At 40.5% G+C, this 12,245-nt stretch overlaps 1 protein-coding gene across 4 annotated transcripts in view; it reads right to left on the reverse strand.

The window, feature by feature from the left end:
* Positions 1-12,245, reverse strand: part of Cngl (Cyclic nucleotide-gated ion channel-like) — a 51,170-nt gene that overhangs the window by 11,124 nt on the left and 27,801 nt on the right. For 2 of the 4 annotated variants that reach the window (XM_011298659.1, XM_011298661.1), the window contains exons 3-5: positions 12,016-12,218; positions 5,417-6,307; positions 3,074-3,154 (exon numbers count right to left, since the gene is read on the reverse strand). In XM_011298659.1, coding sequence (XP_011296961.1) covers positions 3,074-3,154; positions 5,417-6,307; positions 12,016-12,218 — 1,175 coding nt within the window. Of the gene's footprint in view, positions 1-3,073; positions 3,155-5,416; positions 6,308-7,416; positions 7,663-12,015; positions 12,219-12,245 lie in introns of those variants that run through there. The other 2 variants (XM_011298662.1, XM_011298660.1) reach the window with 2 other exon arrangements.

Here is a 12,245-nt window from a genome sequence, read left to right on the forward strand (position 1 = left end):
AATTGATCGCTAAAATTCAGTAGCGAAGTAATGAAGGTCAATGAGTCATGTAGTAATCCCGCAGTAACTTTTTACTCCTTACTCCACTCTGAATTCATTTCAAGAGAATGTCAAGGTTCCTCTGTCAAAATGAAATTTTTGTGAGATCTCTGGAATTGATGAAAACAATATTAAATGAAAATGTCCGGCTATATCGATAATGAACACCCAATAAATTCCAAATGTATATAAATGCGACAACGTAAAAGGTCGTAAAAAAAACCGATCAGAATGGAGAAATAAATCGAACAGGAGTCATAAAATAAAGTTGAGATTTCTTTGAAGATATCAAACAGAATTGAGCTGCAGAGTAACAGTAAACACAAGGTCGACCTTATACGATTACTCTGCAAGACCTATTGCTCGCTCCATGCGCCAAATTTGAATTTGGCGGTTCGTATTATTGTAACTGAGGTGAGCTTCACTTTTGTATTTCTACTTTCATAACAAGGACCTCATTACTAAATTCATCCAAACAATTTATAATCTGCAATTATCAAAACGAAAAAATGAACGAACACGATAAACTTGGATGACACAATCCAACAACAAATTCCACCCCAGCTTTTAAATTAATTCGCTGAATTTTAGAAAGTAGCCAAAAGGAGTAGAATATTTTCACCGAAAAATGAAGGGATTCCAAAGCACCTAATTGGCCCAAAAAATCCGGGGCAAATGGCGTAAAGCTATTCAACCCTGCAATATCCTTTCCGAATTATTTTAATGGATTTAATCGGGGTAATGGTTGATAGGACTAATGAAACAAAGGTATTAAACCACGAACAACCGCAAAGATCATCAGGGCTTGCCATGTGGTCGAGCTGCTGACTACAAGCCCCAGGTCGACTCGGCAATTTCGATATTGCGAATTCCAGCGGAGAATCCTTGAAAATCCTCAGCATCCCCCAAAATATCTCCAATACTTCACCCCCCAGCCGAAAGTGTCCAACAGAATTTCGCAGTTCCATTAAACTTGAATTTTTACGTTCGCTTTCCTTTTCTGATGGCAAAGAAAACGTCAAACGTTTTTTTTCATTTTATGTCGAGATCTGTATACTGTTGTTCGAGTTGTGAGGTACCTCATAACCCTGAAGCTCAGTAAAACTAAACAATAACTTAACATTTTAGTAGCTTGGTAGGTGGATATCTAGTGAGCGAATGGTTTGCCATCGTGAAATGGTAAACTACCAAGTCTTAACGACCCCAGGTGATCCAGTCCAGGGTGTTTCCATGATATATAACACAAGATCGAACCTTCGTGACTGCCAGCATTACTCAGCGTTATCTCTCAAGTGTAAGTTTACTTCGCCACTTCCTCTTCCTCTTTTTCCTCTGAAAACTTCTCCGTAGCATAACTCTTTTCACCCAGCAAAGAGCTACACAGATTCGCTGTCTTGTATCATCTAAATCTCTCTGTTCACCAAGGATTTTCCGGTGTGGAGTGATTGAAATTGAATAGCACCATGTGATTTCATTAGATCTCCAGTTGATTAGAGTTCATTGAATCATTCCATCGCTTTCACTCAACCACAAAGGATGTGTACCATCACCAGAGGAATTTCCACCCAAAGGGGTGGCATCCAAACCCATTGACGGCCCTCACCGCGTCTGGGGACCCGATGTATCACGTACACTGGCACGTGCCGGAAATCCTTCGGCGTGTTCTTCAACCAGGAAGTGCAAACGTCATCCATCCACCAGTATTGTTTCCTGCCAGCGACCTTCTTAGAGTTCATTCCTTCAGCAAACGATTCCAAAAAAAAAATACTGTGTCCCAGGATTCCATCACCTGCACCAGTTGGACTCGATCCAACCCAACGACTTTCCCAATATCTATTGACAGGCATCGATATCTCTATCCCTTTCTCCTCATTTCTCCTCGATTTCACTCCTCTCGATGCAGATACCAGAATCATATACACCAGTTTATTGATTCCTCGAGCGCTGGCATCACCTAAAACCCTATAAGCTCTCTCATGTGCCTCAACAATACCGGAGATCACATCTCGTTGAATATGAATACCGTTGCAAGAGTATCCACCAGGCTCAACATCAATAATATTCTTTGAGCAATCCCTCCTCGAGAAGGGGGAAAGTAGTATCCATCGAGGGGTTGGAAATACGGTCTCATCAATTACCAGAGAGATCACCGCATCTGGATTGCAGAAGTGCGTAATAATTCACAGAGAATTTTTACTCCGGATAACGGTGCTCGATATAAATGACAAAAGTTACTTTTCTGATCCCTTGGAACAGCTCTTAGCTGTTTCGCACAATCGGGAATTCCACATCGACGATTATGAATGCCCCACAGAAACCCTCGAGTATCGTCTCCCAACACGCGTGAGTATTCTCCCAACTGCTATTTTCATCCCCTCTGTTTTCCCTTGTATTTCACAACCCTATCCAGTCAACGAGTATCTCTGTATGTGTCCCACTCCCTGCATCTCACATATACTCGACCTATTTTCAGGGGAATTTAGCGAGCACGTTTTCGTCTAAAATTGGACATTTCCGTCGGTTTCCACAACATTTCTACATGTGTATTTAGGGTGGAGTGAAGGGGTTTCTTATGAAATAGACAAGATTGTTGACCATGAATACCAATGCGAGTTAAGCAGCACGGAAAGGAGCGTGACTATTACGACGGGAGGTTGGCTTTTGCGGTTACTTGAACATCTTTTTTTTTTTTCAATTTGTTTTTTACTTCTTTTGCTCTCCGCCAGTTCAACCCTTAGACCGAATCTCCTCGAAATTCATGAATTATCATTATTACAAAGATTGTTAGATTTCGTGTCGTCTGATTACGAGTACTAGTACAAGTACGAGAGCGTGGTACTCGTTTTTTTTTTCTCATTTGTATGTTGTATTTTTAATTTGATGAAGGATTCACCGGTGAATCGAGTGATCGGGATTGGGGGAAGTGTGAAATTCAATGACTTACACCTTTGATAAATGGTGATTGTGATTTTGGGGTAGGCTTTCGGTCTAAGGGTTTAAATAATTGATTGTCTTTTGAAAACGATACAGATACCCTCCGTTATGCTTGAACTGCAGTAGCCGGGACAGTCGGCCGCGACGAGCGAGGCTCCGGGGATTGCCGCCCGCAGTGACTCTGCCAACACAACAACTTCGCGTCACGGCTCTAATTCCTAGGAACTAATGGCCATTTTTTTCCAACGCCATGAGTACATAATTAATGCTAGAGCACGTGTGAAGTTGGCGGCATCCTGGTCTGCCAATCACACGAGTTGAAACATCATGTGTCCGAATCAGATTTTTTTCACTGCTGCATTCAACCCCTGGGGAAAAGTGGATTTCCTCCACCCGAAGGAGAAAAACCACTCGCATCGCAGCAGTGACAAAAATTTCGGCTATGAATAAATTCAATGTGAATATGAGAATCGAGTTGGCTGAGTACTACACTCTGAAAAAGGATTACTTCTCAATTCTGGGGGGAATTCTCAGAACCGAAGGGAGATGGAGAATTTTTCATAGATACCTTTTTTGTAGCTTGCATTTTTCTCTATGGTTAATATATTTGATGAAATAGTGATATCTATCTTCGGTTCCAAGATAGCCCCAAAAAACTGGTTTCGAAAAATGAAATTCGCGGTTTATCATTTCTCAATGGACTTCGAACTTCGGAATTCGACATTCTAAGTTACGATTTTAAACTAGTAATTAAGAAATTCATCGCACCATTTAATTGAGTGGGAATATCGTAAATTACACTCCAGAACCCGCAATTAACGGTAAGCTGTTTCACTGTTTGATCAGCTGACTGTTGACAGCTCAAAAAAATACTTGCCATATGTGAAATAAAAATGACTTTTCACAATGAATTTTTTAACCAATCAGGTGTGATTCTTTTCCAGAGTGTAGCTTGTCCTTTTGCACAGTTATAGGCATTGTCAATGGAAATCGACCCTGAAGATAAATGGCTGAGAAATGTAGGTTTATGGCGTGGGTGATCCCCGTTGGACAGAAAATGTCAGGATTAATCAAGATAACTGGATTAATGCCTGGCAATCACGAGGACTCGGGGTTGAGGCAATGCCGGATATGTACTTTCGTCATCTCTTTGCTCCCATTAAAGCGCAAAATAATCTGGGAGGGGATTGATAGGAGTCCAGTTCGATTCGGTCATTCATGTGACTTTGAGGGGGAAAATTCTAGTCGATGGCGGATTCATCATTTGTGTATTGATGTGTATTGATTGCACGAACAATTTCCATTTAATTTGTCCAGTGAGAATTCAATGCGGCAGCAGTCAAGCTGGATTTTATGAAAGAGCCACGAACGCGTTTCATTGGTATATTTTTCATCGGCTAGTTTATGGCGCAATTATCAGCTAGGTTTTCTCGTTCTCCAGGGTTCAATGAACTTTTTAGAGTATTTATTTGTTGTCAACGAATTCGTTAGTCTCTGTTCAGTGTATTTTGTTTCATTGGAGAATTTTATAGTTTTGTGTCTAGGGGATGGAATAACCGAGTTCTAGGGGTGATTCACTTCGAGGAATCGTAGATCTACGATATGAGATGAAGCGTCTCCCTTCGGAGTCAATTTACATCCGTAAAATAGTGAATCAGCCATTCGTCCGAATCATTTCATCCCGCAGACGATGGAAACTAGAACTTCTTGGAGATAACGTAAGGCCACTGAGGGAAATTCAATAAAAATTATGTGTGACTTGCGCAATCCGAGTGGGAAACCAGTGTTCCTCAATTTTTATTGAGATTTAAAGGAAATTATTATTCTATCTGTAATTGTTATCTTGAATTTTCATGAAATTTGTGCAATTAAAAAAAAATCTCTCAGTGGGGGATGAATACTCATTACAGATCAACAACTGAATTCAAGAAAAATCCACTGATGATACAAGATTTTTTCATTTCAAGAGTTTTTCATTTGAAATTTTAATACACACGTTAAAAGCGTCGCTAAATTCCAACAGGTATTGAAAAATTTAAACCACCGACTTTTCTCCGGGTAAATGACACTGAGCAGAGTTAATTCTCACTATTTTTTGCGCCCTGAGCGGAAATCCACCCGCGGTATCTCCGCAGTCTCTAGAATAAGTCACGCTCATCAAAATTTATTACGAGATTTCCATTTTTCCAGTGAGCGGTAAAAAAATCCACAAATTCTCACCAACTCCTCAAGCTGAAAATCGTTTGACAATCAAGTGCAACATGGGAGGCAATTTTTTTCCATTCAACGAGGCAATAAATTCGGACAATTTCAGTAATCGATTCCCATACCCGTATTGATAATTAATGAATGAAAAAAAATGTGTAGAGATGAATGAAAAAAATGTGTAGAGATTAATGGAAAAAATGAAATGAATGGCATTGTAAATTTTTCATTGACTCACTCGGCGTTGGTCTCGGGTGTCGGTAGATCCCCGATGGTAGTAAGTGTCAAAGTGGACCAGTAAAGTGATCCCAGGTACTTCCTAGTGAGTGTAGCGTATTCACCAGGTCTATGCGGATATACCCAGTCCCCTTGAAAGCCTTCAGCCTCGCTCAGCAGATAATAAAAGCATCCGAACCAGTGGGCAAGAATCAGCAGTATGTGTATTAAATTCAACACTCTCCACAAATTGGGATAAACCGTTCTCGACTCAACCATGTAGTAATAATTATAAACACGATAAACTTTGAGAAAACGTGGAAATCTGAGCATTGGATTGCTGCCCAGATTTACTTGAAGTAGATCAAGTGGTAGTAGTGCCAATAAATCGAGAATAAATGACTTGGATTTGAGGTAGTGACCAGCTAATTTTTTGTTGTTGTATACCATGAGTCCCTGCTCCAGGTAGCCAGTTCTGAATTGAACACCAACATCGAGAAAAAATATGAGATCGGTGAAGCCATCAGCGGCCAACCAAGCGGCTGGTGCCATAGCTTGCAATTCCGGGAGACTCTGTCGCACTATTAAAGTCCAAAGATTATGAAGTACACAGGCAGAGAGGAGCATGAGCCAGTAGTAGTAAAAGTTTTCGTCTGGATTGACAACTGTCTTGGGTGGGCGTTGGGCTTTTCTCTGTCGACGTCGTCTTCTGGATGAATCTTTATCGTCAGCTGTATCACCCTCACCTTCACCAGTGTCCAGGGTCTCCTGGCTCTCCGGTATTTGTCTAGTTGAAAATCTCTTGAGGAATGAATCCTCGCGCTTGAGTGGTGGCTTCTTCTGGATTGTGGATATTGCTGAGGACAGTTGGACGGTTGTGCGGAGTTTCATCCATCGCTGGTTGCTCTTTGTTCTGGAAAATTAAATGAAACATTGAGCAGGTCCACAGGATTATTACATTATGCGACAGTTCGACGATTCAAAGTGACGAAATAACCAAACGCTGTGGTTTGGAAACGGAGGAGGCTTCATTAAAAAAAAAATAATCTGGAGATCGCTTGTGGCTATCTTGAGGGGGAACTTAGTCATCAAGAGTTTCCACCGGATGGAGACGCTTATTTGCCCCCTGGTCCTGTGGGATTGAACGTGGGGACCACTTGGGGTCTCATTCCTCCGAATGATCACTCAAAGCTCGTAAGTGCGCGCGCAGATCAAGGAACATGATAAAGTAACATTTTCAACACTTGTGCACACATTTGGCTTTTTTAAAAACCTTTCTAATATTGACGTTCGTATCGAATAGAGACACAGACAGACGGACACCAAAGTAATAAGTGAGACAGTGCGAGATAGAATAAGACACAGACAGAGAGTGAGATAAATGATAGATTTACTAGATTACATTCCCATGTATTGCCCAGTATTTGTTCAGTCATAGATTTTATTTCATGAGAATTCATCAGGTTGCAGTCTAGGTTTTTCATAAATACATAAAGGAATTGGTGGGAGTGTCAAGACATATGTACAAGGCAATGTGGAGAATCCTCGGTGGCAACGTGTCACCGACAGTTATCTAAGTCAACTACCAGATAAAACTATGCATACGCTGCTAAACAATGTCATAACATTATCTATGGAACTAATAGTCGTCAATCCAGGAGATAACACACGAGACGTTTATAGAAACCAGAGGAGAACGTATATATGCAATGGAGAGTCAACTAGGGGTGGTGATGGCTTCTGTGAACCTTGCATGCACATTTCACCAGTTGTTGAATTATCCACAAGTGGATTTTTATAATCGTATTTATTTGAATATAGATGAGAAGAACAGCGGCTATGGAGAGTATGAAAACAGTGGTTATTCAGTAATATTTGTGGCCACATTCCCTGAATTGAATCACGAAAAGTGGGTGAGGTAGAAGTGGTGACAGAATTTTAAAGGATATTTTAGTCAGATATTAATCATATTGATCTTGCTCATATGTTCGGCAATGGCTATTGGTGATATTACTGGGATACCTCTTGATTTTTCGAAGTGAGGAATACAGTGCCATGACTGCACGCACGTTACTCCACTTTTGGGAGCCTCTGGAGCTACGTGGACGTCTAGCGGATTCAGGTAATTGCTGATCAGGTGCATTGCTGTCGATAGAATCCAAAGAGATGTTTGAATCGCCATCATCATCATCACCAAGCCCGTTGCTGAAGGACTTCCTCAGAGATGCGCGTCGATGTAGCCGAACACTTGGTCCCGGTGATGACCTGAAGAAGACAAGACGACAACCTGCCCTTTCCCTCATCCGTTTTTTTTTGCTTTTTGGCACAAAGGTCTCTGGTATTTTTGGACTGATCTTTCGGGGGATTCTGCTCCTACCGCAAATCATCTCTTTACCCACTGTCTCTGTGTCTGTCTGAGTCTCTGTACCTAGGAATCTATGGATCTATTCTCTGCTATTTCGGGGGGGTCTATTGCTTGACTATTTTCAAAGGGGGCTATTTACGGACGGGTCGGTTATCGACTGCTGATGAATTATTTGGGTGGGGCTAATTTCATCATGGCCCAGGGCGATTGAGGGGAAATCCTCCAGCCCACGCCCAACATTCAGCCGATTTACCTGACGCCTACGTTTGCCGGGCTCTTCGAATATCAAAGACTTCATTTATCTCGGGGGCTTATGAAGTTTACGGTTGAAACAAGATCTACATCACTGGAATTGTAAAATAATAAGAGAGCGGGGAGAATTTTTTTTTTTTGTATTTTTTGATTGCAGAGACTTTCGTTATATCGAATTCGCAGAATTCGGCTGTACTGTAAACGGAATTTTTCATAGCAAATTTGAATATGAGTAAAATTTGTTTTTCGGCTTTATTTTTTCCAGAATTCAATCTCTCACTGGACGAGACAATAGATTGTTTACATCTTATACCCTGGAGGTAGCAGATTTGGGAAAACCGAAAGATACACGAGAATAAAAATTGAGAGGGACGACTGTAACGAGATTGTACTGTAATCTTATTCATTGAATTTCGAAGGAAAGGACTCTTGCAAGAACTCTTGAATGAATATAGGAAAAAATAGGGCGAGTTATTTTTATAATTCATCGTCATCGTCTAGGGCAGAGTCTTTTGTAATTTCTCTCCATCTTAATGCTCTCCAATTATTTTTGAATTTCAATCTGAGATAAATTCTTTTTTTTGTGGGGTTTTCCTCACAATTGTAATTATAAAGGCAAGTCGTTTTAAAATAGAAAAGATGGGACTTTGAGCGATTAGTGGTTGAATTTCCACAATTTATTCAGCTTCACACCCATTTTCTTTTTATTATCTACAGACGATTACGGGAAGCCTATGAGCCCCATTGAACCCCTCTTTTTAACTCTTTACACCAGTTTCCACGAATACTCAAAAGCACTCGGTGCCTTTACTAGAATAACTCCAGGGATTTCACCCCTCTATTTTTTTCTCTCATTTTTTTTTTCAGCACAAAAAGTAAAAGCCCCCGAATTCAATTTACACGGTACACTTGAGTGTCATTCACTGTCATTCGATCATACGAAAGAATGTTTCAACACCCTGAAAATCGATATTTTCATTCCGACAGTATTCGGATCAGAATGAAGAGCTGAGAGCTGAGCTACTGCATTGAAACGTTATGTTTACCTGAGAGAGCAAATTGATATTTGTTTTTCGGTGAGTTTGCTAAAATTCATGGGCTCCGTGAAGTTGAGTTAACCCAGTTTTCCCAACGATATTTGCAATTCCAAGGGGTTTACAGTTTAAATAAAACTTCTCACCCCCATTTGTCTCGTAAATATTCCCTAAATACAAAACAAAGTTCCTTTTTTATTCAGAGGATTTGAAGGTTTTTTAGCGGTGAAACTCTTTGGAAGTGGGGAATAATGAGAGAGGCTTGAATGCCTTCCGAGGTCGGAACAATCTCAGCTTCATCTACTTATTCCCTTCCATTGAAAGAGATTGAGAATATACGTGGGACAGTACTTGCTTGAAATGGGTTTCAGAAGAATTCGATTTTCCAACGAAAAACCACAAATTACTCTTAGAGTTCGATAACCCACGAATTTAATATTCATTATTTTCTCTGTCAATTTTTTGTTCAGCTAAATTTCCCCCGATGATAACAATAATTACTGTAATTATCATTCTAGAGAGGGATGAATAATGAAGTATCAAAGAAAACTCCGCAATTTTAGGGAAATTATGAATAAATTCTTCAAACACTCATTGCAGCGCATGATTGACCCATTTAATTATCCTCAAAGTATTCACCATTGCATTAATTGAAGGAGAAAATGCTGAGGATCTGAAAGTATCCATAAGTGGATAAGCAACAGGATATTATTCAAACAATTAGAACTATTTATTACAAATAGTGAATAATATTTTAACGAGTAAAGATAGCAGGGTAAACGAGTGATTACAACGGAAGGTGTGAAAATTTGAGTGAAGAAGGTCACCAGGAGGTGAAAATGGAATGATCTCGGTGCTAGTGGTGGTGATAGGGGATCCAATTTGTGCAGATTCAGTCTAAAAGTTGAGTGTTCCATTAGAATAATGGGATGGGAGAACTACGAGGTGGTACAAGTATACACATACGATTATCGTATTTACTGAGTGTCAAGAAATTTAATCAAGAACTTGAGCCGAGAGATCATATGTAATTTGTGAAACAGAGAAATTGCTGATTCAATTACCGATTTTTTCACAGGGTGATTCGAACGGGCTATCGGCACGTGCGATAAATCGTAATGAGAGCGACGCAGTCATGAATGTGTCGAGAATGATAACGGAGTTAGTCCTCACATCCGATATAGAACAGTTTAATGACAATCATGCTGGCAGACCGACAACCAATCAATGAACGTACCACATCATTCAGGATAGCGCTTCTAACTCGGATAATGTACATCGAGATAAACAGGGCATTTCATCGGGTAACAATCATCATCAGTTATCTCGATTGATCATCATTTGGAGGTGAAGAACGTTTTCTAGGTCAAATTTTTCAACGAAAAGCTCATGTTCCGATCAAAATTAATTATTACAGGAATATTATCCCTAAACATGAAAATTTGCGCGACATTTCAGAACATTTCAGAGCATTCAAGTATTTATTACTGCTTGAAAGGACATATGGCAGACTAATGAATATTGTTTTTACTTCAGTGTCAAAATTATTGGGCTCTGCGCGAAGTTTTAGAGAATGTATTGGCGAAAATTTGACGGTGGACTGAAGAATGAAAGTCGTAATTACGGGAGGGACGCACGTAAAAATTTATTGCACATAACTCGGGTAATTTATTCTTCTTCGCGTACATTTTCTGAGAATACTCATAAATATCAGCCATTTTCTTCAAACTGTGTTCTAATTCAATAAATTTTCTCTAATTAAAGGGGAGTGCTTGTATTTTGCCTCGCGGTTTCTTCTGGATTTCTATAAAACTTCCGGAAATAAGTATCCGCCTCAGAATAATGGGAGTTATTACGATAATTTTCCGCAACATTGTGAAATTGGAAGTAGCGAAAAAAAAATATGAAGGCTCTCATGATTGTTTACAAATAGAGAAAAATAATTTCAGTAAAAGATCATTTACTGGGAGGTCTTTATAGTATCTTGACGGAGAAATAATACCAATTAGATGAATTAATTTTGTCAAACTGTCGAGTGAAGTACAGAATTTCCTGAATATCTCTTTTATTTCATTATCAAGCGAATTCAGTCTCTCCATTTTGCAACACCACCACTGAATTGTTTCAAGAATTATCTCCGCAGTTCACCCAATGCCATAAGGCAGGTCAATGGGCTACTTAATTTTTATGGAATAACCAGGAGCTTTACTGCACTCCATCAGTAGAACTGGCGATATTTTTCCACTCAGAAAGCCTGATTCAAGGTGCAGATACTCGTCGTCAATTTGCCAGTGGATTTGCACCAGAATTTTTATCACTTGAATTGGTAATGCCCCGAAGCCTGATTGCACCGTTGAATGATAAAAGAGGCGAGATGTCGAGTGAGAATACGAAAAAAAATGTCAGAGACTTGCCGCAAGCGTTCGGAGTCAGAGCTGGGTTTGAGCAACACTTAGGTCATGCTGGGTGTGTCCTCAGGGATATTTGCCAAGGCATTTGAACAACTGAGCCTGGACCAATCCATGTGGCTTTTTCCTCTGTCTGTCGACACACAGAGGGACAGCATCTCTGATTGTCCACGGACACAACTCGAGAGGGAAATTCATTCGTCCAAATAACGAGAGCATTTGGAGATGGAACTCTTGGTAATTCAAGAGCTTCAACGAGTGGAATGGAACACAACAATGAGGGTTTCCAATGAGCGAGTGCTAGGGATGTCTGCATGAATTGATTCCTGGTGCACAATGCTGGGGTATTCCCTGGAAGATCTGGTGCTTTGTCGTGACGATGCGAATAAAGTATGGGAAAGACGACCAGGGATACACAACTTCAAACCTCTGAGGTACGAATGCAATTATACTTCTCAACAATTCCAGACACTTTGGGGTTGATTGATCAGGGGGTGTTGGGGGCTGTATGGGGGTGCTATCTATCTAGTGTTTTGCAAGGGCTTAATCATAAATATCTGACCTGCTTCCTCCTGGTCGGCGACTGCTGCTCTCGTCGTCCTCGTTGTCCTCGTCGTCGTGGGATGTTGCCAGTGAATGTGGTACTGAGGATGGTGCACTGCTGCCAGAGTCCAGCCCAGGACCCATCCTCGAACTTGACGCACCAGGGTGACTGGATTGCGCCAGACCTCCGCCCTGGGCTTCCTCGTTCTCCGCCCGATCCACCTGTTAAATATTTCATATCATTAAACA

The sequence above is a fragment of the Fopius arisanus genome, unplaced genomic scaffold (genome assembly GCF_000806365.1).
Source record: "Fopius arisanus strain USDA-PBARC FA_bdor unplaced genomic scaffold, ASM80636v1 scaffold00011, whole genome shotgun sequence".
NCBI classification, from domain to species: domain Eukaryota; kingdom Metazoa; phylum Arthropoda; class Insecta; order Hymenoptera; family Braconidae; genus Fopius; species Fopius arisanus.